This window comes from Chlorocebus sabaeus, chromosome 1, assembly GCF_047675955.1.
Source record: "Chlorocebus sabaeus isolate Y175 chromosome 1, mChlSab1.0.hap1, whole genome shotgun sequence".
NCBI classification, from domain to species: domain Eukaryota; kingdom Metazoa; phylum Chordata; class Mammalia; order Primates; family Cercopithecidae; genus Chlorocebus; species Chlorocebus sabaeus.
Window position 1 is genome coordinate 43,903,160 of NC_132904.1, and position 27,077 is coordinate 43,930,236.

At 37.0% G+C, this 27,077-nt stretch overlaps 1 protein-coding gene across 2 annotated transcripts in view; it reads right to left on the reverse strand.

The window, feature by feature from the left end:
• The window catches only part of NELL1 (neural EGFL like 1), a 936,950-nt gene that overhangs the window by 674,708 nt on the left and 235,165 nt on the right, over window positions 1-27,077 (reverse strand). For both annotated transcript variants that reach the window (XM_008004248.3, XM_008004241.3), the window contains exon 5: window positions 24,061-24,157. In XM_008004248.3, coding sequence (XP_008002439.3) covers window positions 24,061-24,157 — 97 coding nt within the window. The remainder of the gene's footprint in view (window positions 1-24,060; window positions 24,158-27,077) is intronic.

The following is a 27,077-nucleotide window of genomic DNA, read 5'->3' on the forward strand; positions in this document are numbered from 1 at the left end:
CTGGGCTATACAAGGTTGGCAGCTTCCTTAATCTCGGAGTCCAATTGCCTGACCTATACAATGGGGATAAAAATCACTAATTTAGTAGGATTTCTCTGATGGTGAAATGTAATTAACTGAGATAATATATGTAGGGCCAAAGTCTGAACATACGAAGCATTCAATAACTGTTGGTTCTGTCCTCTACATTCCCATAACCCACCTCTGCAGCAAAATGATTGTCCAAGTCTCTGAATGCTCCTTATGTTATCTGTCTGTACCAGGTATTTGAGCTCAAGCACAAAGTTCCTTATATCTACAGAGAATCATACACTCATCAAGCTGGAATAGATAACAGGAATAACTGATCTCTCTCTCTTAATGACATCCTCCCAACTAAAGCAGACATTCCTAAAAGACAGGAAGAGTGCCTTCATTTCTACAGTATACAGTTACACATACAGGGAGCATTAAATGCCTAGAAATGCATTTTTATGTGCTTAAATACAAAAAAGGGATGGGGACATGTGCTGTACACGTACTATGTGCAAGTTGCTTTTAATACGTATTCTTATATAATCTGCATTACCTTCAGGAAAGACATCTCTGGACCTTTACAAATAAGAAGATAGATTCGTAACTGGTAAATTCATTAAGAGTATATTGTCTGCCAGCTATGTACCTGGTACTTCTAAGCACTTACTGAATGAGAGAGAGTTCTGACCCTGGTGAAGCTTACCATCTAGAAAGACCAATGATGAACAAATAAACAGTCACATAAATGATACTCAGAACCTGCTACATAATTTACAGAGTCCCTTGTTCAAAATTTACTAAACAATTGAAGAGGGCAACAGCAGGGCATTAAGCTAATCACAGGACCTTTCTAAGCACAGCCCCGTGGGACTGCACAGGTTGATGGCCCATGAAGCCAGCCCCGCCTATACTTTCAAACTGTGGTGAGTGTGAGGAAGGAAATACAGATGTTTCCGTTGGAAAGTATGTGATAGAATGACTGCAAATTGATTCCCCATTTGTACTCACACATCTTGAACAGTGACTTTGTACACAGTCACATCAAGAGGAGGAGTCTGTTTCCCTACCCCTTACGTCTAGGGCTGGTCTTGTGACTTGCTTTGACCAGTAAAGCACTGTGGAAGTGATGGTGTGCCAGTTCCCAGCCTAGGCCTCAAGGGCCTTGTGCGCATCTACCCTACCTTGAAACATTGCCAAGCACCACGGGAACAAGCCCAGGCTGGTCTGTTAGATAATGAAAGACACATGGTCCAGTTGCCAACACTGCCCCAGCCAGGAATTAATCACTATGTCACTGAGATTATCCCAGATAAGTCAGCCTTTGGCCAACCCCACCAGCCAGCTACAGGCATATGAGTAAATCTAGAGGGGATCAACCAACACTGATCCTTATCAACACAATTTTTCAGCAGACCTGTGAGCTTATAGACATAAGCCCCTGAGTTTTGGGGGTTTGTTGTGCAGCAATAGCTAACTGATACACCCAGTAATGGTGAAGGACCTGCAAAGAGAGGGAGCTCCAGGAAAATATGCTGCACATGTACTGTAGAACTTAAAATACAAATTATAATTAATCAAAAAAAAGAAGACAGCATTTCAAACAATCAAATGAAAACTGTCCTAGGCACAAGCAGGTGAAAAGGCCCTGTTATGTTCAAGGAACTATAAAAAGAGTAGTGTGGCTGAGGCATGGTGGGCAGAAGAGAAAATGGCAAGAGAGAAGGTTGCAGAGGACAGCAAGGACCAGATCTTACACTGATCTGACACGCAACAGAGAGTCACTGAAAAAATTTAAGCAAGAGAGTAACTTCATTGGCTTCAAAAAGCAAAGTAATACAGGTTCAACAGCTATAATAAAGAGGTGTGTTCAGGATTCAAACTCAGATCTCCATCCCTTGAAACCAAGATTCTTCTTCCCGGCCCTGGAGTTCTTGTTATGTTCCTGTCTAAAGCATGTCCCAGAACCAGCAGCATCAGCATCACCTGAAGCTTGTTAGACTTGAGAAGATTTTGGGTCCCAACCAACGCCCACTGAATCAGACTTCAGAAACAGGACCAAGCTACCTGTTTTGTTTTTTATTTTGTTTTTTAAATTTTTACATTATAAACATTTTAAGTGCACAATTCAGTGGCATTAAATACACTCACAGTGTTATGCAACCATCACCAGTATTAATCAAACTTTTCTATTGCCTCAAAAAAAACTCTGTAACCATTAAGCAATAACTCCCATGACCCCCACCCCCATTCCCTGTTAACCATTAATTTAATTTGTCTCAATAAGTTTGTCTATTCTTGATACTTCATGTAAGTGGAATTACAGAATAGTTGTCCTTTTGTGTGTGGTTCCTTCACATAGCATATGATTTTAGGGCTCATCCACATTGCAGTACGTATCAGAACTTCATTCCTTTCTTATGGATGAATAATCTCTCACTGGATACATATACCAAATGTTCTTTATCCATTCATACATGGGTAGACATTGGGCTTCATTCCATCTTTTGGGTATTTTGAATAATGCTGCAGTGAACGCTGACATACAAGTGTCTGTTTAAGTTCCTGTTTTCCATTCTCTTATCTATAAACCAAGGAGAGGAATTGCTGGATTACATGGTAATTCTGTTTTTAAATTTTTGAAGAACGAAGAAACTGTTTTCCACAGCAGTTGCACGATTTAATTTTTTAATTTTTTTAATTAAAATGTTTATTTTTATTTTAAATTTTATTTTTTAAATTTTACTTTAAGTTCTGGGTATACTTGTGCCATGGGGGCATGATGCACCTATTGACCTGTCCTCTAAATTCCCTCCCCTTACCCCCAACCCCCAACGGGCCCCAGTGTGTGATGTTCCCCTCTGTGTCCATGTGTTCTCATTGTTCAACTCCCACTTATGAGTGAGAACATGTGGTGTTTGGTTTTTGCTTCCTGTGTTAGTTTGCTGAGGATGATGGCTTCCAGTTTCATCCATGTCCCTGCAAAGAACATGATTGTGTCCCTTTTTATGGCTGTGTATTACTCCCTGGTGTATACGTACTACATTTTCTTTATCAAATAGTCTATCATTGTTGGGAATTTGGGTTAGTTCTATGTCTTTGCTATTGTGAATAGTGCTGTAATAAATATAAGTGTGCACGTGTCTTTTCAGTAGAATGATTTATATTCCTCTGGGTATATACCCAGTAATGGGATTGCTGGGGCAAATGGTATTTCTGGTTTTAGATCTTTGGGGAATCACCATACTGTCTTCCACAATGGTTGAACTAAGTTACATTCCCACCAATAGTGTAAATATGTTCCTATTTCTCCACAGCCTCACCAGGATCTATTGTTTCTTGCCATTTTAACAATCTCCATTCTGACTGGCTTGAGATGGTATCTCATTGTCATTTTGATTTGCATTTCTCTGATGATCAGTGATGTTTAACTTTTTATCATATGTTTTTTGGCCATGTAAATGTCTTATTTTGAGAAGTGTCTGTTCATCTCTTTTGCCCACTTTTTGATAAAGTTTTTTCTTGTAAATATGTTGAAGTTCCTTGTAAATTCTGGATATTAGACTTTTGCCAGATAGGTAGATTGCAAAAATGTTCTCCCATTCTGTAGGATGCCTGTTCACTCTGATGATAGTTTCTTTCACTGTGCAGAAGCTCTTTAGTTTAATTAGATCCCATTTGTCAATTTTGGCTTTTGTTGCAATTGCTTTTGGCATTTTCATCAAGCTGCATGATTGTATATTTCCACCAGCAATATACAAGAGTTCCAAATTTTCCACAACCTCACCAACACTTATTTTCCCCTTATTTTCTACTAGAATGGGAATTTTATTTAAAAATTATAACCACTGGGGTACGCAATGACATATCATTTGAGGTTTAATTTGAATTTTCCTAATGACTAAAGATGTTGAGTATCTTTTCATGTGCTTATTGGCCATTTGTATATCTTCTTTGGAGAAATGTGTATTCAGATCATTTGCCCATTTTTCAATCGGATTGTTTGTCATTTTGTTCAGTTATAGGAGTACTTTATATACTCCGGACATTAAATTTTTATAAGACACACATTTGAAAATATGTTCTTCCTTTTTTGGTTTTGTTTTCACATCCTTAATAATCTCTTTTGATGAAGAAATTTTTTTTAAATTTTGAAATCCAATGTATCTATTTTTTTCTTTTGTTGGTCATGCTTTTTGTGACCAACAGAATCCATTGTGAAATGCAAGACCACAGAGATTTACCTCTACTTTTTAATTCTAAGATGTAATGCTTGTAGCTATTATATTTAGAATGTTAGTTGATTTTGAGATCATTTTTATATATAGTGTGAAGGAGGGGGTCCAACTTCTATACACAGAATCACAGCATCTGTGAGTACAGATAGTTTTACTTCTTTTCCAATTTGAATGCATTTACTTATTTTCTTGTCCATTTGCACTGGCTAGAAATTCCAGTACAGTGTTAAATAGCAGTAGTGATATCTTTGCCTTCTTCCTGATCTTAAAAGGAAAACTTTGAGTCTTTCACTATTGAGTATAATGCTAGCTCTGAGTTTTTTCATTAATGCCCTTTATCATGTTAAGAAAGTTCCCATATGCTGCTCATTGTCTGAGTGTTTTTATCATGACAAGATATTGGATTTCGTCAGATGCATTTTCTGTGTCAATTGAGATGATCCTGTGGGTTTTTTTTTTCCTTCAATTAATGTGGCATATAATATTGATTGATTTTCCTATGTTAAACCACTCTCCTGGGATAAATCCCACTTGGGCATAGTGTATAATCCTTTTAATACACTGTTGGATTCAATTCATTTGTATTTTGTTGAGAAATGTTTCATCTACATTCATAAGAGATATTAGTCTGTAATTTTCTTTGCTTATGATGTCCTTATCTGGCTTTGGTATTATAGTAATTCTGACCTCATAGAATGAGTTAGGAAATGTATCTCCACTTTAATTTTTTGGAAGAGTTTGAGAAGGATTGATGTTCATTCTTCTTTAAATGTTTGTTGCAATTCACCAGTGAAGCCATCTGGTCCCAGACTTTATTTGGTTGAGAGATTTTTGTTACCAATTCAAACACTTTACTTATTATAAGTCTCTTCAGATTTTCTAATTCTTCATGATCCAGTCTTCTTCATGATCCAGTCTTAGTAGGTTAGAGGAATTTGTCAATTTCATCTAGGTTATCTAATTTGTTTTCATATAATTATTCACAGTCTTCTATTTTAATCCTTTTAATTTCTGTAAGGTCAGTAGTAATGACCCTACTTTAACTATGACAACCAATTGCCTTCTGGTCTCCACGGTTTCTGATGATAAATTGGCTGCTAATCTTACGAAGAAGTCCTTGTATTTGACAGTCATGTCTTGCTTTCCACTCTCAAGATTCTCTTTGTGTTTGTCTTTTGATGGTTTCATCACAATGTTTCTCAGTGTGGATACCTTTGAGTTTATCTTACAGTTTGCTAAACTTCTTGGATATATACATTCATATATTTCATCAAGTATGAAAAGTTTTAACCATTATTGTTCCAAATTTTCTTTCCAGTACTTTCTCTCTATCTTCTCCATCTGAGACACCCCTGGTGCATACATTAATCTATTTGATAATGTCCTACAGATAGATCCCTCAGGCCTTGTTCATTTTTCTTTATTCATTTTTCTTTTTGCTTCACAGCCTTGTTAATTTCAATAATCTTATCTTTAAGTTCCATTACTCATTCTTCAACCTGTTCAAATCTTCTCTCGTATCCCTCTAGTAAGTGTTTTATTCCTGTTGTACTTCTCAGCTGCAGAATATCTGTTTGGTTCCTTTTTACAATTTATATCTCTTCATTGATATTCTCATTTTGTTTATACATCATTTTCCTGACTTATTTCTTTATCCATGTTTTCATTTAGCTCTTTAAGCACATTAAAGACAGTTATTTTAAAGTCTGTACAGTAAGCTCAATATCTGTGCTTGCTCAGGAATGATTTCTATTGATTTATTTTGCTCCTTTGAATGACAATACTTTCCTCTTTCTTTGTTTGCCTGTGACTTTATTTGAACACCGAACATTTGGATGTTATAACATATTAACACTGGAGAACAGATCCTCCCCTTTACTGGGGTTTGATGAGTTTTGTTTTTCTTTACTTTTGATTGTTGAATGCTATAGTAGTCCATTTCTTTAGTCGCTTACCAAACTATTTTTGCAGAGACTGTATTTCTAGTCATGTACAGTAACTGAAATCTCTGTTCCTAATCTTATGTTATAAAGTATTTTGGGCCAGGCAAGGTGGCTCACACCTGTATTCCCAATCCTCTGATAAGCTGTGGAAAGAGGATTGCTGGAGGCCAGGAGTTTGAGACCTGCCTGGGCAACATAGTGAAACCCTGTCTGTATGAAAAAAAAAAATTGAAAATTAGCCAGGCATGGTCATGTGTGCCTGTAGTCCTAGCTTCTTAAGAAGCTAAAATGGGATGATTACATGAGCCCAGGAGGTCAAGGTTGCAGTGAGCCATGATCATATCACTGCCCTACAGCTTGGGCAACAGAATGAGACCCTGTCTCAGAAGAAGAAAAAAGAAAAGAAAAAAAAATGTTAAAAGAAAAAAAGTATTTTGACATGGATTTCCTTGAATGTCAGTAGCCAAAAACAAGAGAGAGAGAGACTCCTCCAACCCTTGCAGATGATCTCTGTGCTGGGATCCTCCTTCAACACTTAGCCAGGCTTGCACTGATCCTGGGGATCAGCCCAAGATGAAAGCTTTGGGTGTTCTCAAGTCTTTTCTGGCCTTGCCTCTTGCCCTAGGCATGTGTATGGCTTTCTAAATTCCTTGAACACACAGGTGATTTTGAATGTCCTAATTGTCCAAAGAAACTCTCTTTCCAGCATTTTCTCTTTGCTCTACGTGATCTACTCTATGTCTCAACCATACTCTTTGGCCACAGGCAGCCACATGGTATTTGTTAGATTTGAAATGTTTTCCTAAATTAATACATAATAATTGTGTCTATGTATTGGGTACATTTGATACTTGGTACATGCATACAACATATATAATGATCAAATCAGGATAACTGGGATATCTATCACTTCAAACATTAGTTATTTATTCATGTTGGGAACATTCCAAATCTTCTCTTGGAGCTATTTTGAAATATACAATAAATCAATGCCTGCCACGTTTTTCTAGCATGGAAGAGTTCTGAGTTAGGTGAGATGGAAACAAGTACCTTGTATCAGTTCTTCACATAGTCCCAGATAGTTAGAATAGACATACAAAATAATTTGTGAATAAGGTCTGCTCTGCTCATTCCACAACCAGAGACTGTTGTCCTTCACTAGGAACATGGGCTGAAATCTTTCAAGACTGCCACTGGGTTATAAATGGTATGGTACAAAAGGCAAGTAAACATACCTCACAGCTTTCCTAGTCCTTTAAGGTTGCCTTTTTCTTGATTCAGCATTCACTCAGTTGCTATAAACCTTTGACTATTTTCCTAAGTTCCAACAAAGTTGGTTCTGACAATTTCTGCTTGTTTTTCAGTGTTTCTGTCGAGAAACAGCAGCTTGGGGTTTTCTACTCTAACATTTTGTTGACATCCAGCTACTTGTGTTTTAACAAGCCTTCCAGGATATTTGTATGCACTCTAAAGTTAGAAAACCACTAATCTAAAAAGTCGCTAATTAAAAGCTAATTACTGACCATATGTTAGATTTGTGGGCTCTTTATAGAGAGGAGGCAAAACCTTAATCCAGGTTATCAACACATATTTCCCGTATGCCAGTGCACTCAAATTTGAAACTTCAAATTGAATAAATCAAAACCAATAAGAAGATTGTGAAAAAAAAAATGTGTCAGTTCTTAGACCCTACTGTTCAGATTCTCAATGAGGAGGTCTAAGAGTACACAATAATTTGATTTTTAAAGTCTTCCAATGTGATTTTAATATCTTTCAGGATTGAGAACCAATCATTGCCCTTCATTACAGATCCAGGGCCCACAAGTAAAGTAGAGCTTCACCAGGTGGTAACTAGCTACAGAACAAGAAACAGCATTGCACTGAATATGAGTTCAGTTTTAAACTGAGACACCTGGATGAATTTCTGTTCATTCTTGGAAACGTGGCAAAATTATATACATATACATATATACACATACATACATATATACATATAGTCACTTATATATGTGGATCATCACCCTGAAAAAGTATGCCATTGTAAACATTTTGAGTATTTATGATGTACAAAAGGGTTGAAAACAAAATTCAGCAAACACTTGAGAAATAAAATATCCTCAATATAGTTGAAGTCTTCTGGGTTTACAACCCTAATAAAATTCCCATTTCCTCCTCTCAGAATTAAACTATTCTAAATTTAGTGTTTATCATTCCTATGCATTTGTTTTTGTATATATATGGATGTATCAATAAGCAGTATATTGAATTATTTGGCACTTTGAAATATATAAATTATTTAATACTGTAATTTTCCCCTGCTACTAGCTTTTTCATTTAAAATTACTTTAGCAATTCATCAATTTTTGTTCAATTTCACTGATTTTTATGTTTCTTTGGATGACTCTACTACAACGTATTTAAACATTCTCCTACTGATGGACAATTAGGTTTTTTCCTAGTTTTTGAAATTACCAAAAAAAACAAAACAAAACAAAACAAAATCTCCTGTGATGATGTTTATACATATATACCTGGGTATATGATCAAGAGTTTCCTCAATGTTTATACCAAAGAGTTGGGCTCCTATGTCAAAATTATGCATATTACAAGGATTCCCAAATTTCCCTCCCTATTTGTTTTACCGATTCAAGTTTCCAACACAATGGGTAAGAATCCATTGCTCAATGACTTCCCCTACACATAGCACTGTCAGATGGTTTTTCACTTTTGCCAGGCTAATGGGTAAGAAATGGTTTCTCATAATGGTTTTAATTTGCATTTCCAACATAACTAGTGAACTTGAATTACTTTCAATATGTTCACTGGCTATTTATGCTTACTACTTTGGAAAATCATTCTTCTGTATCTTTTGCCTGACTTACTATTGAGTTAAAAAAAAGCCTTCTTATTGATTTACAGCATTTCTTTAATGAATACTTTTTTTTTTTTTTGCTAATTGTTGTCAAGATCTTCTTTGATGTATTGTTACAATTTTTAGAATTTTAGGCAGTAAACCCATCAATATTTTCTTTAAGGACTTTTGCATTTTTTATCTTAAGAACTTCTCTATCCTGAATGAGATCGTGAAGATACATTCTTATGTTGTCTTAGAAACCTTTCAACATTGTGCTTTCACAGTTAGATATTTAATTCAACTGTAATTGTAAGTGATTTTTATTTATGGTGTTCAGGTTTATATTTGAAGCTTTTCCTTATACTGTACACAAAAATCAGTTACATCACTCAATGTGTGTGTCTATTATATATACATATATAATGTTTTTAAATAACTGATTTTCCTAACCATGTATTGATGAATCCATCCTTTCCTCATTCATTGGTCAGGAATGCCACATCAGTTATGTATCAAGTTTCCAAGTTTCCACATATGATGAAAGGGTTATTTCTGGCCTCTCCATTCTGATCTCTTGGTTCATGTGCTCACCAATGTAGTGATATCACACTCTGTTGATTGCCATAACTTTACAATAAGCCTTCACATCTGGATAGCTAAGTCCCTTCCTTTTTCTCCCTCAGAAAATGTCTTAGTTATTCTTGGCCTCTGGTCTTCCCTAAAAATTTTAGCATCAGCTTGCAGAGTCCATCAGGAAAAAAACAAATCCTCTTGGGAACTGATTACAAGTTCATTGACCCTAGAGACCAATGTGGAAGGATCAGACATTTTTATTATTTTAAGCCTTCTTCTCCAAGAACATACTGTACTTCTGCCCAGTTAGGTCTTCTTTAGTGGTTTTTAAATAAAAATTGCGGCACTATTCACAATAGCAAAGACTTGGAATCAACCCAAATGTCCATCAGTGACAGACTGGATTAAGAAAATGTGGCACATATACACCATGGAATACTATGCAGCCATAAAAAAGGACGAGTTTGTGTCCTTTGTAGGGACATGGATGCAGCCGGAAACCATCATTCTTAGCAAACTATCACAAGAACAGAAAACCAAACACCTCATGTTCTCACTCATAGGTGGGAACTGAACAATGAAATCACCTGGACTCGGGAAGGGAAATATCACACACCGGGGCTTATCATGGGGAGGGGGGAGGGGGGAGGGGGGAGGGATTGCATTGGGAGTTATACCTGATGTAAATGACGAGTTGATGGGTGCTGAGGAGTTGATGGGCGCAGCACAGCAACATGGCACAAGTATACATATGTAACAAACCTGCACGTTATGCACATGTACCCTAGAACTTAAAGTATAATAAAAAATAAAAATAAATAAAAACAAAAATAAATAAAATAAAATAAAATTTTATAATTTTCTTTATAGGTGTCATGTATATATTTTATTTGATTTGTTCTTAAGTATTTTATTCACTTTTTGATATTATAAATAAAATCTATTTAATTGCAATTTTTGTTATTGTTGCTGTTGCAGCTGCTACTGTGTTGCTTTTGTTCAGCAATGCAATTGATCTTATCTTTGGCTTTACGTCTAGCACTCGAAAATTTCTGAACTCTTGCTAACTCTAATAATTTGGTGATCATTTTTTCTACATAGGCAACTACATAATGTGTTAATAACTACATTTTTCTTTATACTCCTTAAGATTTTTACTTATTTTGCTGGTAAGAACCTCCACTACAATATTGAATAGAAACACTGATAATAATCATTCTTGTGTGGTTCCTGATTTTAATAGGAATTCTCTTAATATTTAAACCATAAGTATGATATTTGATGTATGTTTACTTTATGTACTTTTATCAATTTAATGCAGTTTCCTTCTATTTCTAGTTTGCTAAGAATTTTTAATGAGTCAGTATTGAATTTAATCTAGCGCTTTTTCTGCCTCTTGAGAAGGCCATTGGATTTTTTTCTCCTTTTGTCTGTTCAATGCAGTGAATTTCATTAAGAAATTTTCTGAAGATAAAAACAACTTTTCACTATTGAAATAATCAGCTTGTTCTCTCTCACACACCCAGACACACATGCATACATACACACTGCTAATAATATTCTGTTTAAAATTTTTAATCTAATCTGCTCAAAAGTAAATTGGCTTAAGCAATTCCCTTCTCATACGGTCCTCCTTGTCTAGTCTGCAAATCGAGGTGACACTGTCCTCATAAAATTAAATGAGTTGTATTCTCATTTATTCTCCTCTCTGGAAGAGTTTATATAAGATTAGAATTATTTCCCTGGATGTGTCCTAGAATGCCCCTGTAAAACTGTGTGAGCCTCGTGGTTATTTGGTGGAGAGACATGGTAGACTGCAAGAATGGTGCCAGTGCTTTGCTCCTCACTGTGTCCATGTCTGTGCAATGTGAATTTGTAGCATATCCCATCAAAAAGTCAAATCTATTTCCAACACACTTGAATTTCAGCTGGCCTTGTAACTTGCTTTGGCCAGTATAATGCACCTAAGTAATCTAGTGCAAGTTTCAAGTCTAGGCCTCAAATGGCCATGCACATTTCTGCTCTGACTCTTGAAACTTTGTTCCATGATCATGTAAACTAGTTTGGGCTAGACTTCTGGAAATTGAGAGGCCACATAAAGCACAGAAAAGCCATACCAGCTAAGGTCATTCTAGTACAGCCAGGCCCCAGAAACCCCAGCAGCTGATCAAAGATGCACAAATGAACCCACTGAGAATAAAATCCAGCAAAGTAAGCCCAGCTTAAATTTCTAACCCACAAAATTGTGAGGTAAATAAAGGCTGTTGTTTTAAGCCATTAAGCTTTGTTTTGATCTGTTGTCTATCAAAAGCTAATTGGTACAATAGACTTTGAACCATAAAGTCAATTACTTTAATGAAGCTAAGACTACTGTAGTTGTTTATTTCAAGTCCATTTTGGTAATTCATGTAGCTTTAGAAAATTATCCATTTTTCTCTAATTTTCCATTTTATTGGCATAAAGTTATTAATAAATGGTTACTGTTTTAATTTTTGCAGCATTTATTGTTATATGCTTTTTTTTATTTCTACCATATTTACGCCTTCTCTCATTTTCTTCTTGTTCAAATTTCCCAGTGTATTTTCAAATGACCAAACTTTGGCTTTCTTGATCTTGCCTATTGTACCCTACTCATTATTTTGTGAATTTCTGTTCTACATTCTTACTATTTCATTCCTTTTACTTTCTTTGTATACATTCTGTTGTTGTTTTTCTAACCTTCCTATTTGGATGTTTAACTCATTAAATATCTACCTTTTCTAATACAGGCATTTAAAGATAAATAGTGCTAAGATTTGCTTTAGCTGCATCTCACAAATTGTGATATTTATTATCTTTCTTAGTTACTAACTTATACTATTATTTTCCTCCAGACTGATTACTTAAAATGATACTGTTTATATTTCCAAACATATAAAGGTGAGAGGTTAGTTATCTTTTCACTATTTATTTCTAACGTAACTGCATTGTCATCAGAGAATATGGTCTATGTATCATGTTTTGTAATTTTTTGTAATTTGTGGAAACTTCCTTTTTATGGCCTTTTATGTAGTTAATTTTCACAAAGATTCCATGTTCTAGGTGTGTTCATTGTTGGTAGTGTGTGTGTGTGTGTGTATATATATGCAGCCATTAGATAAACTTGTTAAGTATGTTTAAATCCATATGCTTACTAACTTTTATGCTTGCTTTATCTATAAGTTACTGCAAGAAGTATGTTAAATATCACTCAGTATGATGGCAAATTTATCCATTTTCCCTCTAATTACCTACTATGCATATATGTATAGTTTAGTAAACATTTTTATTAAAGAATAACATATATACAGAAAGTTACACAAATCATAAAAGTACATATTGATGAATTAACTCGAAGTAAACACTTTGTGCAACTGCCACCTAGATATATAAATAAAACTAGGAGACTTCCCTAGTTTTATTTATAGATTTGTGAAAGCAAAAATATGGAATCGCCCTAAGTGTTCATCAATGATAAAGAAAATGTGGTATATACAAATGGTCAACAAACATATGAAAAAATGTTCAACATCACTAATTATCATGGAAATGCAAATTAAAACCCCAGTGACATACCACCTTAGTTCTGCAAGAATGGTCGTAATTTAAAAATAAAAAAAAATAGGTGTTGACGTGGATGTGGTGAAAAGGGAACACTTTTACACTGCTGGTGTGAATGTAAACTATTACAACCACTATGGAAAACAGTATGGAGATTCCTTAAAGAATCAAAAGTGGAAATACCATTTGATCCAGCAACCCCACTACTGGGTATCTACCCAGAAAAAAAGAAGTCATTATATGAAAAAGACACTTGTACACACGGTTATAGCAGCACAATTCACAATTGCAAAGACATGGAACCAGCCTAAATATCCACCAACCAATGAATGGATAAAGAAATTGTGGCATATATACGATGGAATACCACTCAGCCATAAAAGGAAATGAAATAATGGCATTAACAGCAACCTGAATGAAATTGGAGATTTATTTTAAGTGAAGTAACTCAGGAATGGAAAACCAAATATGGTATGTTCTCACTCATAAGTGGGAGCTAAGCTATGAGGGCACAAAGGCATAAGAATGACAATGGATTCTGGGGACTTAGGGGAAAGGGTGAGAGAGGGTGAGGGGTAAAAGACTACATGTTGGGTACTGTGTACACTGCTCGGGTGATGGGTGCACCAAAAATCTCAGAAATCACCACTAAAGAACTTATCTATGAAAGAAAAAAACCACCTGTTCCCCAAAATCTATTGAAATTTTTTCAAAATTATAAAAAATAAACACAAAATATAAAAAACAAAAAAAAAACATAGAATTTTAAAAAAGAAAATATGGCCTATATACACAATGAAATACCATTTGGCCAAAAAAGGAATATGAAGTCATGTCATTTGCAGCAACATGGATGAAACTGGAGGTCATTATCTTAAGTGAAATAATTCAGGCATGAAAAAGGCAAGTATCACAAGTTCTCACTTATATGTGGGAGCTAAAAAATTTGAATACACAGAGAGTGGAAAGATATAGAGTGGAAAGACAGATAACAGAGACTGGGAAGGGTGAATGGGGTACATGGAGAAGGATGAAGAGAAGCTGGTTAAAGGGCACATACATACAGTAAGACAGAAAGAATAATTTCAATGTTTGATAGCAGAGTAGGGTGACTATACTGAAGAAAATGTATTATACTCAGGCAATGGACACCCTAAATACCTTGACTTGATCACTATACATTATATACATATAACAACATTCACATGCACCCCATGAAATTTATGCAAATCTTAAACATTCTGTGCATGCCTTTTAATGTATACAAATGTATATCTCTATTAGACATTAGGTACCTAGAGTATTCTTTCTTGGTCATAGGAAATACGTACGTCCATTTTATTAACTATACTAACAAACAGGTTTCCTTAGTACTTAAATCAATTTCATTCCCACCAGCAGTGAATGAAGGCTCCAGTTGCTCCACATCCTTGCAAATACATGGTATGGTCTGTGTTTTTAATTTGACCCATTCTGATGGATATTCAGTAGCATCTCAGTTTGGCTTTAGTTTCCCTGAAGACTATTCATATTGATACCATTCCCTATGTTTACTAGCCTTTTGGACATTCCTTTTTGTGAAGTGCCTGGTAGTATTTTTCTCAAATTTTTTTTATTGGATAGACTTTTTGTTATTGATGTAAAGGGGTCCTTTATATAGTTTGCATAAAAGGTCTTTGTGGGACACAACTACTTTGAATAGCTCCTCCTATTCCTTGACATGCCTTTTTACTCTCTTAGTCATCTATTTTCATGAGAAAAGTTCCAAATTTTAATATATTTCAATGGATCAGTCTTTTCCTTCATAGCTATTATTTCTTATGTCTTATTTAAAAAGCATTTTTTCCTACATCAAAGTCATAAAGTATTCTCCTATGTTACCTTTTATAAGCTTTGTCAGTTTAACTTTTAGATTTTGATCTGTAGCCCACTGGGAATTGATTTTGCATTATCAGTTGTGTGAAACAGGGTGAAGATTAGTGCTTTCCCCATGGGGATATTCAGTTGACCCAGCACACTGTAGTGAGCAGGCCATCCATCCCTGCTATCCTACCAGGCTACAACATACAGTTTGAGATTATGTTATTCAGTATATACATCTTTAAAACAGCTTATTGTTATGTGGTGACCTTTTTGTCCTTGCAGTTTGATATCAGCAGTTTCTCCAGCCTTCTCATGTTTAGTTTGGCCTATTTTTCTTTTTTTTTTTTTTTAACTACCTCTCTATCAACATTTATGAGTCCTTATTTTTTTGTTGTTTCACTGTAAGCAATATACAACAGGCTTTGGGTTTTATGAATTCAATATAATACTCTTTTATTCTAAGTGTAAATCACTTAAATGATAATAACAATTGCGAAATGGAATTATATCTGGTATCTTACATTAAATATTTCTCTTCTTATCTTATTTTGGGTTGATGAGGCTTAAAAAAAATCCCCTTTCCTCTTGTATTTAAATCTCAGAGTTTGGGAGTTAAACACGATTTCTATTATTTTGATGTTGTTTTAATTCCAACATGCAGACTTAAAGTCTAAAGTTAATCAGTTTCTCTATTCTTTTTCTGACCAATACAAGGCCTTAGAGCACTTTAAATCAGATCACCCCTACTATCATTTTATTGCTGTCAATATTTTTCTTAATTTTAATTTTAATTGATTTTTTTTTTCTTTATTTCCTCTAAAAAAAAAAAACCACGGGACACATGTACAGAGTGTGCATGTTTGTTACATAGGTATACATACGCCATGGTGGTTTTGCTGCACCTATTGATCCATCCTCTAAGTTCCCTCCTCTCCCCACTCACCCCCCAACAGTCCCCTGGGGTGTGTTGTTCCCCTCTCTGTATCCACGTATTCTTTAACTCCCACTTATGGGTAAGAACATGTAGTGTTGGCTTTCTGTTCCTGTGTTAGTTTGCTGAGGATGATGGCTTCCAGCTTCACCCATGTCTCTGCAAAGGACATGACCTCATTCCTTTTTATGGTTGCCTAGTATGTCATGGTGTATATGTACCACATTTTCTTTATCTAGTCTAACATTGATGGGCATTTGGGTTGGTTTCATGTCTTTGCTATTGTGAATAGTGCTGCAATAAACATACATGTGCATGTGTCTTTTTTTTTTTTTTGCAATGGAGTCTCGCTCTTTCACCCAGGTTGGAATACAGAGGCACGATCTCAGCTCACTGCAACCTCCACCTCCTGGGTTCAAGCGATTCTCTTGCCTCAACCTCCTAAGTAGCTGAGATTATAGGGATAAGCCACCATGCCTGGCTAAGTTTTGTATTTTTAGTAGAGGTGGGGTTTCACCACATTGGTCAGGCTGGTCTCGAACTCCTGACCTCATGATCCGCCCACCTCGGCCTCCCAAAGTGCTGAGATTACAGGTGTGCCTCACACCTGTAATGCCCGGCCTGAGCCACTGTGCCCAGCCGCATGTGTCTTCATAGAATTATTTATATTCCTTCATGTATACACTCAGTAATGGGATTGCTGGGTCAAATAGTATTTCTGGTTATAGATCCTTGAGGAATCACCATACTGTCTTTCACAATAGCTGAACCAATTTGCATTCCCACTGACAGTGTAAAAGCATTCCTATTTCTCCACAGCCTTACATAGGATCTATTGTTTCTTGGCTTTTTAATAATCACCATTCTGACTGGTGTGAGATGGTGTCTCATTGTGGTTTTGGTTTACATTTCTCTGATGATCAGTTCTAGCAGTTGTCTCTTTGTTCTCATTGGTTTCAAAGAACTTCTTGATTTCTGCCTTAATGTCATTATTTACTCAGGAGTCATTCAGGAGCACATTGTTCAGTTTTCATGAAACTGTGCGGTTCTGAGTGAGTTTCTTAATCCTGAGTTTTAATTTGATTGCACCGTGGTCTGAGAGACAGTTTGTTATGATTTCAGTTCTTTTGCATTTGCTGAGGAGTGTTTTATGTCCAATTATGTGGTCGATTTTAGAATAAGTGTCACGTGGCACTGAGAAGAATGTATATTCTGTTGATTTGGGGTGAAGAGTTCTGTAGACGTCTACTAGGTCCACTTGATGCAAAGCAGAGTTCAAGTCCTGAATAGCCTTGTTAATTTTCTGTCTCATTGGTCTGTGTAACATTGACAGCGGGGTGTTAAAGTCTCCCACTATTATTGTGTGGGAGTCTAAGCCTCTTTGTAGGTCTCTAAGAATTTGCTTTATGAATCTGGGTGCTCCTGTATTGGGTGCATATATATTTAGGATAGTTAACTCTTCTTGTTGAATTGATCCCTTTACCATTATGTAATGCCCTTCTTTTTTTATCTTTGTTGGTTTAAAGTTTGTTTTGTCAGAGACTAGGATTCTAACCCCTGCTTTTTTTTTGCCTTCCATTTGCTTGGTAAATTTTCCTCCTTCCCTTTATTTTGAGCCTGTGTGTGTCTTTGCACATAAGATGGGTCTCCTGAATACAGCACACCGATGGGTCTTGAGTTCTTATCCAAATTTGCCAGTCTGTGTCTTTTAATTGGGGCACTTAGCCCATTTACATTTAAGGTTAGTATTGTTACGTGTGAATTTGATCCTGTCATCATGATGTTATTTGGTTATTTTGCACACTGGTTGATGCAGTTTCTTTGTAGTGTCATTGGTCTTTATATTTTGGTATGTTTTTGCAGTGGCTGGTACCAGTTTTTCCTTTCCATATTTAGTGCTTCTTTCAGCAGCTCTTGCAGGGCAGTCCTGGTGGTAATGAAATTCCTCAGCAATTGCTTGTATGGAAAGAATTTTATTTCTCCTTCACTTATGCAGCTTACTTTGGCTGGATATGAAATTCTGAGTTGAAAGTTCTTTTCTTTAAGATTATTGAATATTGGCCCCCAATCTCTTCTGGCTTATAGAGTTTCTGCTGAGAGGTTCACTGTTAGTCTGATGGGCTTCCCTTTGTAGGTGACTTGGTCTTTCTCTCTGGCTGCCCTTAACACTTTTTTCCTTCATTTCAACCCTCGTGAAGCTGATGATTATGTGTCTTGGGATTGATCTTCTCACAGAGTATCTGAATGGTGTTCTTTGTATTTCCTGAATTTGCATGTTGGCCTGTCTTGCTAGGTTGGGGACGTTCTCCTGGATAATATCCTGAAGTGTGTTTTCCAGCTCGTTTCCATTCTCCCTGTCTCCTTCTGGTACGCCAATCAGTGGTAGGTTTGGTCTTTTTATGAAGTCCCACATTTCATGGAGGCTTTGCTCATTCCTTTTCGTTTTTCTTTATTCTTGTCTGCATGTCTTATTTCAGTAAGGTGGTCTTCAAACTCTGATGTCCTTTCTTCTGCTTGGTCAATTCAGCTATTGATACTTGTGTATGCTTCACAAAGTTCTTGTGCCGTGTTTTTCAGTTCCATCAGGTTGTTTATGTTCCTCTCTAAGCTGGTTATTCTAGTTAGCAATTCCTTTAACCTTTTATCAAAGTTCTTAGCTTCCTTGCATTGGGTTAGAACATGCTCCTTTAACTCAGAGGAGTTTGTTATTACCCACCTTCTGAAGCCTATTTCTGTCCATTTGTCCATCTGATCCTCCATCCAGATCTGTGCCCTTGATGGAGAGATATTGAAATCATTTGGAGAAGAAGCACTCTGGCCTTTTGGGTTTTCAGCATTTTTTCATTGATTCTTTCTCATCTTCGTGAGTTTGTCTAGTTTCAGTCTTTGAGACTGCTGACCCTTGGGTGGGGTTTTTGTGGGGGCCTTTTGTTGTTGATTATGATGCTGTTCTTCTCACTTTCTGCTTGTTTTTCTTTCAACAGTCAGGTGCCTCTTCTGAAGGGCTGTTGCAGTTTGCTGCGGATTCACTTCAGGCCCTATTCATCTGATTCACTGCATGCCTGGAGATGTCACTTAAGGAGGCTGGAGAACAGCAAAGATGGATGCCTGCTCCTTCTGGGACCTCTGGCCTCAAGGGACACCAAACTGATGCCAGTAGGATTGCTCTTGTATAGGGTGTCTGACAATCCCTGTTGGAGGGTCTCACTCAGTTAGGTGGCACAGGGAGCAGGACCTGTTTAATGAAGCACTTTGTCTATTGGTGGAGCGGATGTGCTTTGCTGGAGGGAAACCCAGTCGTCTGGGCTGCCCGGATTCTTCAGAACTACCTAAAGAAGAGGCTAAGTCTGCTGGTCCACAGAGACTGTGGCCACCTCTCCCCCTAGGGGCTTGGGCCCAGGAAGATCTGAATTCTGTCCCTGAGTCTCTGGTTGGAGTTACTGGAAATCTGCCTCCCTTGGCTGGGCGGGGAGGGGGCTCGCCTTTCCCATGTGGCTCTCAGGTGGGCTGACGCACCACACTGTTCTTCCCTCTCTCCATGAGTCACGCCAGCCTTCTAGTCAAATTTGATGAGAGAACCTGGGTATCCTGGTTGCTGGTGAAGGATTCCACTGTCAGTATTTTTAATTTTATTTTTCTAAAATTAAGCATTACTATTATATTTTAATCAAACAATGATAATGGCAATCATTCAGAATATTACTCACTGAGATTTCTGCATGCTGTCAATATGCATTTACTCTCCAATTCTTCTTGCACTATATGTCTTCTTTCCAGGAAGTTTTTAAAATGAAGATCTATTGGTCATAAACTGACTTTTATTTCTCTACTAATGTCTTTATGTCACACTCATTCTCAAATGACAATTAAGCTCGGTATATGCTACTACATTTGAGAGTTATTTCCTCTCAAAACTTGGAAAACACTTTTTCTACTGTCTTTTGACTTCTGCTTTTACTGTTAAAAGCCAGCTGTTCAATTTGTTATCTTTTTGTGAAAAATTTGTGTTTTGTCACGGGCTACTTTTAAGATCTTCTCTGTGTCTTTGGAGTTCTGCTATTCTGCCAATATATCTAAGTGTGGCTGTCTATTTATCTTGATTTGTATAATAGGTTACTAATGTGGCCAAAAAAAATTCTTCCCACCTTGCATCCATATCCTTGCAATGTGATATCATGGAGCAACCCTTCAAGAGACGAAGTCTATTTATTTACCCTTTGACTCTGGATTTGGCCATATGACTTGCTTTGGGCAATAAAACATTAGTAAATGTGATCAAGCAAACAAAGCCTTGAAAAGCATTAGTACTTTAGGGATTGCACTCTTCCTATACTTGGAAACCCAGGGCTGACATGTAAATAAGCTGAGCTAGGCCACTGGAGATGAGAGACCACGTGGAGGACAACTGAGGAACATGAATCAACAGCCAGCCAACCCCCAGAGAGGTGAAGAGGCTCTCAGATCATCCTGCCACCTGCTGGCATGCCAATTAACCACACACGGGAGAGAGCCCAGCAAGTATCAGCTTAGCCAGGTCAAAGCGGAAAAAAATTGGCTTTTGAGCTAAATAAAATGGCTGTTCTGACGCCTCTATGTTTTCTAAGTGGCTTCTTAGATAGCAATCAACAACATACACTTTTATTTCATGGTTCTTTCAGTAATGAGAATTAATGTCTCTCATCAACTTTAGAAAATTCTTACCCATTATACTTGTAATAGTACCCATAACCTTTATCTCTGTTTATTATTTGGAATTTTCAAATATATATGCATATATAGATATAATACATTCCTTATAATCTTCCTTAATTTTTAAATATATGTATATAATAATATACATATCTAAGAAGCTATCTATCTATCTAAGCTATCTAAGAAGCCACTTAGAAAACACAGAGGCATCAGAAGAGCCATTTTATACAGATACACATACATATACACACTTTTAAACAGATATGTAAACTTTTTTTATATACATGTATCTTTGCTATATTTTAACCTCTTTCCTATTTTCTTCTCTTTATCTCTGAAGTACTACTATTAATTACTTTAACAATATTTTCCATTTCACAAATGCTCTCCATACCTGTGTCTAATCTGTTTAGCAGGTTCAGTGAGGTTTTTGGTTTTTTTTTTTTTTTTTTTTTTTTTTTTTGATATGGAGTCTCACTCTGCTGCCCAGGCTGGAGTGCAGTGGCTGGATCTCAGCTCACTGCAAGCTCCGCCTCCCGGGTTCAGGCCATTCTCCTGACTCAGCCTCCCAAGTAGCTGGGACTACAGGCGCCCGCTGCCTCGCCCGGCTAGTTTTTTTTGTATTTTTTAGTAGAGATGGGGTTTCACCATTTTAGCCAGGATGGTCTCGATCTCCTGACCTTGTGATCCGCCCGTCTCGGCCTCCCAAAGTGCTGGGATTACAGGCTTGAGCCACCGCGCCGAGCCGGTTGTTTTTTTTTTTTAACTTCCAACAACTGTATTCATTTTTGGAAGTGCTTTTTAGTTCAACTATCTCTGGGCCTACTTATTGTCTCTAGTCATAATACATTCTTTATTATTTTGATTCTTCAAATAGTTTAAACAGAAGTTTTTTAAAAAACTTTTTTTAAAAAAACATTCCTTATCTGCTAATTTCATTTTCTGTAGCCCTCTGAGGACTAACTGAGCACTTTTTTGTTTCTTTCCACTGTCACTCATGATGGCTTTAGAGCTCCTATTTTATGGACTTAATCTGTGGGCATCCTTTGAGGTGTACATCAAAAGTGACTTTCTCCAAAGACAATTTGTATTTTCTTCATCAGGACTCTCAAGGTACGTAATCCAGGGCCAGGGCCACTTTAATATAGTTTATCGAGTTTCATGGGTAAAGTAAATCTGGGTTTCAAGTCTGCAACCCTTCAAGTGCTGTGGTTTACTAGTTCTCTGGGAAGTATTATTTTTTCTTACCTGGAGATGAGATGTAGACAGGATAGTTTCTGGATTGCCTCCCTCTGCTAGATAGTGGACTGATTTTACTTTAAAAATTTCCATTCCAACACTCATTCATGCATGGGATCTAAGTAATTCCTCCCATTCTACAAAGATGATTGAAATTTAAGGCTCTAACTGAAATTTTCATAGATTGCTGGTGGGAATGCAAAAAATGGCAAATGGCACAGCTACTTTGAAAAATGGTTTAGCAGTTGCCTGTGAATTTAAACATACCTTTATATACAACCCAATAATCCCATACCCACACACTTACCTAAGTGAAATCAAAACCTCTGTTCACACAAAAACCTGTATGCAAATGTTTATAGAGGCTCTATTCATAGTTGTTCCAAACTGGAAATAACCCAGATGTCCATCAACTGAAGAATGGACAAGCAAACTATGAGACATTCATACAACAGAACTGGAATACTACTCGGCAATAGAAAACAATGAACCACGGATACACACAACAACTTGGTGAATCTCAACATACAAACTTATGTAAATACACACACACACATAAATGATTCCATTTATATAATATTCTGGTAAAGGCAAAACTAGAGGGTCAGAAAACAGACCAGTGGTTGCTAAAGGCTTCGGGCGAGGAGAAGGGTTGAATACAAAGGGGGATGGAGATTTTTGGAGGTAAAGAAATAGTTCTTTATCTCAATTATAATGATGATTATAATACAGTGTAGATTTTCCAAAACTTGTGGCACTGTACATTAAATGGAATGAATTTTCTTGTATGTAAATTATACCTTAACTTCTTTTTGTATTTTTTTAATGATACTTTAAGTTCTAGGGTGCATGGGCATGACGTGCAGGTTTGTTACCTAGGTATACATGTGCCATGCTGGTTTGCTGCATCCATCAACTCGTCATTTACATTAGGTATTTCTCCTAATGCTATCCCTCCCCTAGCCCCCAACCCCTGACAGGCCCCAGTATATGATGCTCCCCGCCCTGTGTTCACATGTTCTCATTGTTCAACTCCCACCTATGAGTGAGAACATGTGGAATTAGACCTTAATTTTTTAAAAATTAAAAGGAAGGAATCTAAGGCTCTAAGTTCCTGGTACTGATACCCCTCTGGCTTTCTCTCCCCTCCACATATTTGGTCCCCAAGGAATTCCTTTCCTATAAGTACAACGCTGAATTTTAAAAGGTTTTTGGGATATTTTATCGAGCATTATAGACATTTTGAAGCAGAAGGATTTTTAGAATATCTAGTCTGCCATATTGCCAGAAGCAAAAGTGTGTCACTCTTTTAAAGAACAAGACTGTCCTAAAATTTCATGGTATTTTTAAGTTTTTCCATTTATTGTATCACTGTATCCTCATGTTTTTGTGAAGTATAATAATGCAGTTATTTTTTAAAAAATTTTGGATGTAGGAGGTACACATGCAGGCTTATTACATGGGTATATTGCATGATGCTGAGGTTTAGGGCATGGATGGTCCAGTCACTCAGATAGTGAGCATGGTACCCAACAGATAGTTTTTCAACCCAAGGCGCCCTCTCTCCCTCCCACCTCTAGTAGTCCACAGCGTCTATTGCTCCCATCTTTGTGTCCGTGTGTATTCAATGTTTAGCTCCCGCTTAAAAGTGAGAACATGCAGTATTTGGTTTTCTGTTCCCAGTAATGCAATTAAACCAAAACTCAAGGAAGCAGAGATTTAGTTTTCATATCTCGACATCTACTCTAAACTGAATTAACATATAATCTGAGAAGGGAAACCAGTTTGAAGATGATCCTAAGTCCTTCAGAACTGGGAGGTCAACATTTGGAGGATCATTTGCATTCTGGATCATCCATACCTGGCAGCAGAGTGAACAGGATAACCCTGGGCAAGTCACTTAACACTCTGCCTGGTTTCAAAGCACCTACTTCATAAATTATTAGGACAAGTAAATCAGTTTATTCGTGTCAAGCACATAGAAAGGCATGTGTCACAAAGTAAGTGCTCAATAAGCATTAGCAGTTATTATGCCACGCCCTTCCCACTAATGTAATTATAAACGCATCTCCAATAACACGGAAAATTGAGCATTGCCTATATATATACTTCAATAAAAAGAATGTTAGTGCTTACTTTGTATAAGCCATGCTTTTGGTTGCGCTGGCCAAGCCATAAATTGATTCCTGGGGGAAGGTTGGTATCTGGAGGGTCTATCACACGCTCATAAATCCTGTAAAGACAAAGAACACAGTTACTAATAGAGAAGCTCAAAGCAGAACCAAAAGGTACATATGCTGTTTGAAGTACTCATGCCATTAGCTGCTGTATGAAGAGAAGCCAATATGTGGCACACTTTAAATGACAGATAACACGAATGCAGAGATCTAACACTTGGACACATCATCTGGGCCCCTCCTGTTTTTGTCTCCCTTCCGGCAGGGGAGGGAGGAAGAAGGTGACATTTCTGAGTGTCCACTCTGAGCAATGAACTGCCCACAAACTCTGCAAGGAAAGTGGTTTGATACACGTTGTAGGTGTGAAAGCTCAGATTTAGGGATCATAAATGAGTCAACCAAGTGAAGACAGCAGTGAGTAGCAGAGTTGGGATAAGAACCCTTATCCGCCTGGCTCTAAAGCCACTGTACTTTCCTTTGCACCCTGCTATTCCCCAGCTTTGGTTTCTTTAGCTCCTACTCATTTCTGCAGTAACCTGAGAGAATCCTTTAAACAAATAGATTGCAGCTGCCTAGATGATCATGTTTTTAGTCTACAGAACCACGCAGCTTAAGTCATTGTCCAACCACCAAATATTTATTGAGCACTTCTTACGCTCTAAGCTCCATACTAATCAACAGAAAATAGAGCAAGAAACCAGACACACAAGGTCCTACTCTCATGGAGGAAAAGTAAGATAAAAATTCTATATATGAAGAAAACCCTCATCTAATCCATACAGGCACATAACTAATACAGAAGAGGTCAGGGCCCTACCTAGAATCTTTGAAGTTTCTAACAGAGCCTACCAAACAATTAGTGTCTCAGTTATTCCACCCTACTAAGGTCCAGTTAGTTAGTCACAAATCTTTTATTTGTGTCCTCTTTAGAAATAATCCCTGAAACCACCCACTGATCACGAGCTTCCACCTTACCCCTGGCAAGTTCCTCTCAGCACCGGATGCTCAGAAGATTCTGGGTGGGGTGAGATACAGTGATCTCTAAATGAGAACTAACTATGTCCATTTCTTGCCTTCCTGAGTCCTCGCTGAGGACTGAGCAACTGCTGTGGAATCATTCCTAGGTGTGTCCAGAGGTATAGACAGCTCATCAGTCCTCCCTGCTGTGATGGAGCTGACTGCCTCCTGCCAGAGGGTGATGTATTCCTCCGGGGGTTCTCACAAGTAAAGTGCGGAAGAACTGAAAGACTGTCCATTTGTGTCAAGGAAAGTGAGCGATTGTGAAGTTGCTGTGGTTCGGAGCTGTCACGCTGCAGCCTTATATCTTAGCTGCATAGTCCATTACTCTACTATTCCCCACTGGAAACCTGCTGTTTCCTAACGATACATGCAAGGTTTTCAGCTGGCAAAGCTCCAAGCACATCAGGTCTTTCTCTACTAATTATCTTTCCATTATAAATGGAGGCTCAAAACATAATCAAAAAAAAAATAAGTTTTCCTAAAAAAAGACAGAATGTGTTTTCTTCAAAGGAATCTAACCTTTTTTGTATCTTAGAATGAACGGTTTTAGACGAAACTATTTGTCAAAACTGCCTTAACACAGGAGCCGGATACATACTTCCTTTAAAATTTTTTTCCTAATATTAGTGGTAAAACTAGAAACAAGGCAAATTGACAACATAGGAGATATGCATAAGTTATAGATCAGCTTGAAATAATTTACTACAGTCATTAAGGGTGATGAATATGCCAAGTTGTGAAACAAGGGAAAGTATATACAAAATAATTTTCACTGGAAAAAAGGGAATGCAAAATTATTTATGCCCTATAGAGATAATGAAGCACAAACGATGTTCAATGTTGGTAAATACCAGAAGAGTCCAGAGACAAATGGAAATCACTGTATTTGGGTGATGAAGCAGAAGCATAATTTCTATAAGGTTATTTTACTAATAAATTGAAAATGTCGAAATATTTACCTTAACCTCAATTTTTAAAGTTTTGCCTCTGTCACAGTTAGACGAGTTTTCAATTCAAAAGTTTATTTTACATACTCAATATGCTAGAAGATAAGCTCCAATGAGCAGAGTAGGCCCTTAATCAGTATTTATTAAATGCATGAATTAATGAAGGAAGAAACAATCAAAGAGATCAACTTCCTATGCTACCTTATCTTGCAAAGCATAATAGCTCCGTGTGCCTCAGAAACAGTTGAAGAAGCAAACATCTGAGGCCTACCACCATCAGCTAAAGCAGGGTGACCCAGGGCACATGTGTCAAAGTGGTGTTCTCATGTCCCATGTCACACAGCCCCCGCAAAGATACCATCCTGATGCCAAGGAAGGTCTGCCGGATACTGCCTTCCTGGCAGCCCTGCCAATCTGTTCCAATCTGCATTAGGGAATTCTGTGCAGCAGGTGGAATCAACAAACGATACAGATGTATCAACATGAAGAGAGTTTAAAAACAGTATTTTTTAAAAAAGAAACCTTGCTGAGGAGGGAGGAGGAAATCTAATCATGAAGAAACATCAGATAAACCTCAATTGAAAGACAGTCCATGAAATAACTACTTGTGGTCTTTAAAATGTCAACGTCATGAAAAATAAAGAAAGGCTGAACAACAATTGGAGATTAAAAGAGATTTAAAAAGACATAAAAGCTACATGCAAGATGTATCCTGGATTAGATGCTAGGGCAGGGGGAAAAATCCCATAAAGGATATTATTGGGAAAATTTGAATAAGATTTGTAAATTATGTAATAGTATTTTATTGATACTCCATCTCCTGATTTTGCTAACTGGGCAGTATATACTTAAGTGAATGTCTCGTTCTTAGGAAATAGGCACGGAAGTATTTAGGGGTAGAGGGTAACGATGTTTACAACTTAACTCTCAAAGGGTTCAAAATAACAATACTGTTTGTGTGTGTGTGTGTATATATATATATATATAAGTATCTGTGAATACATGCTTT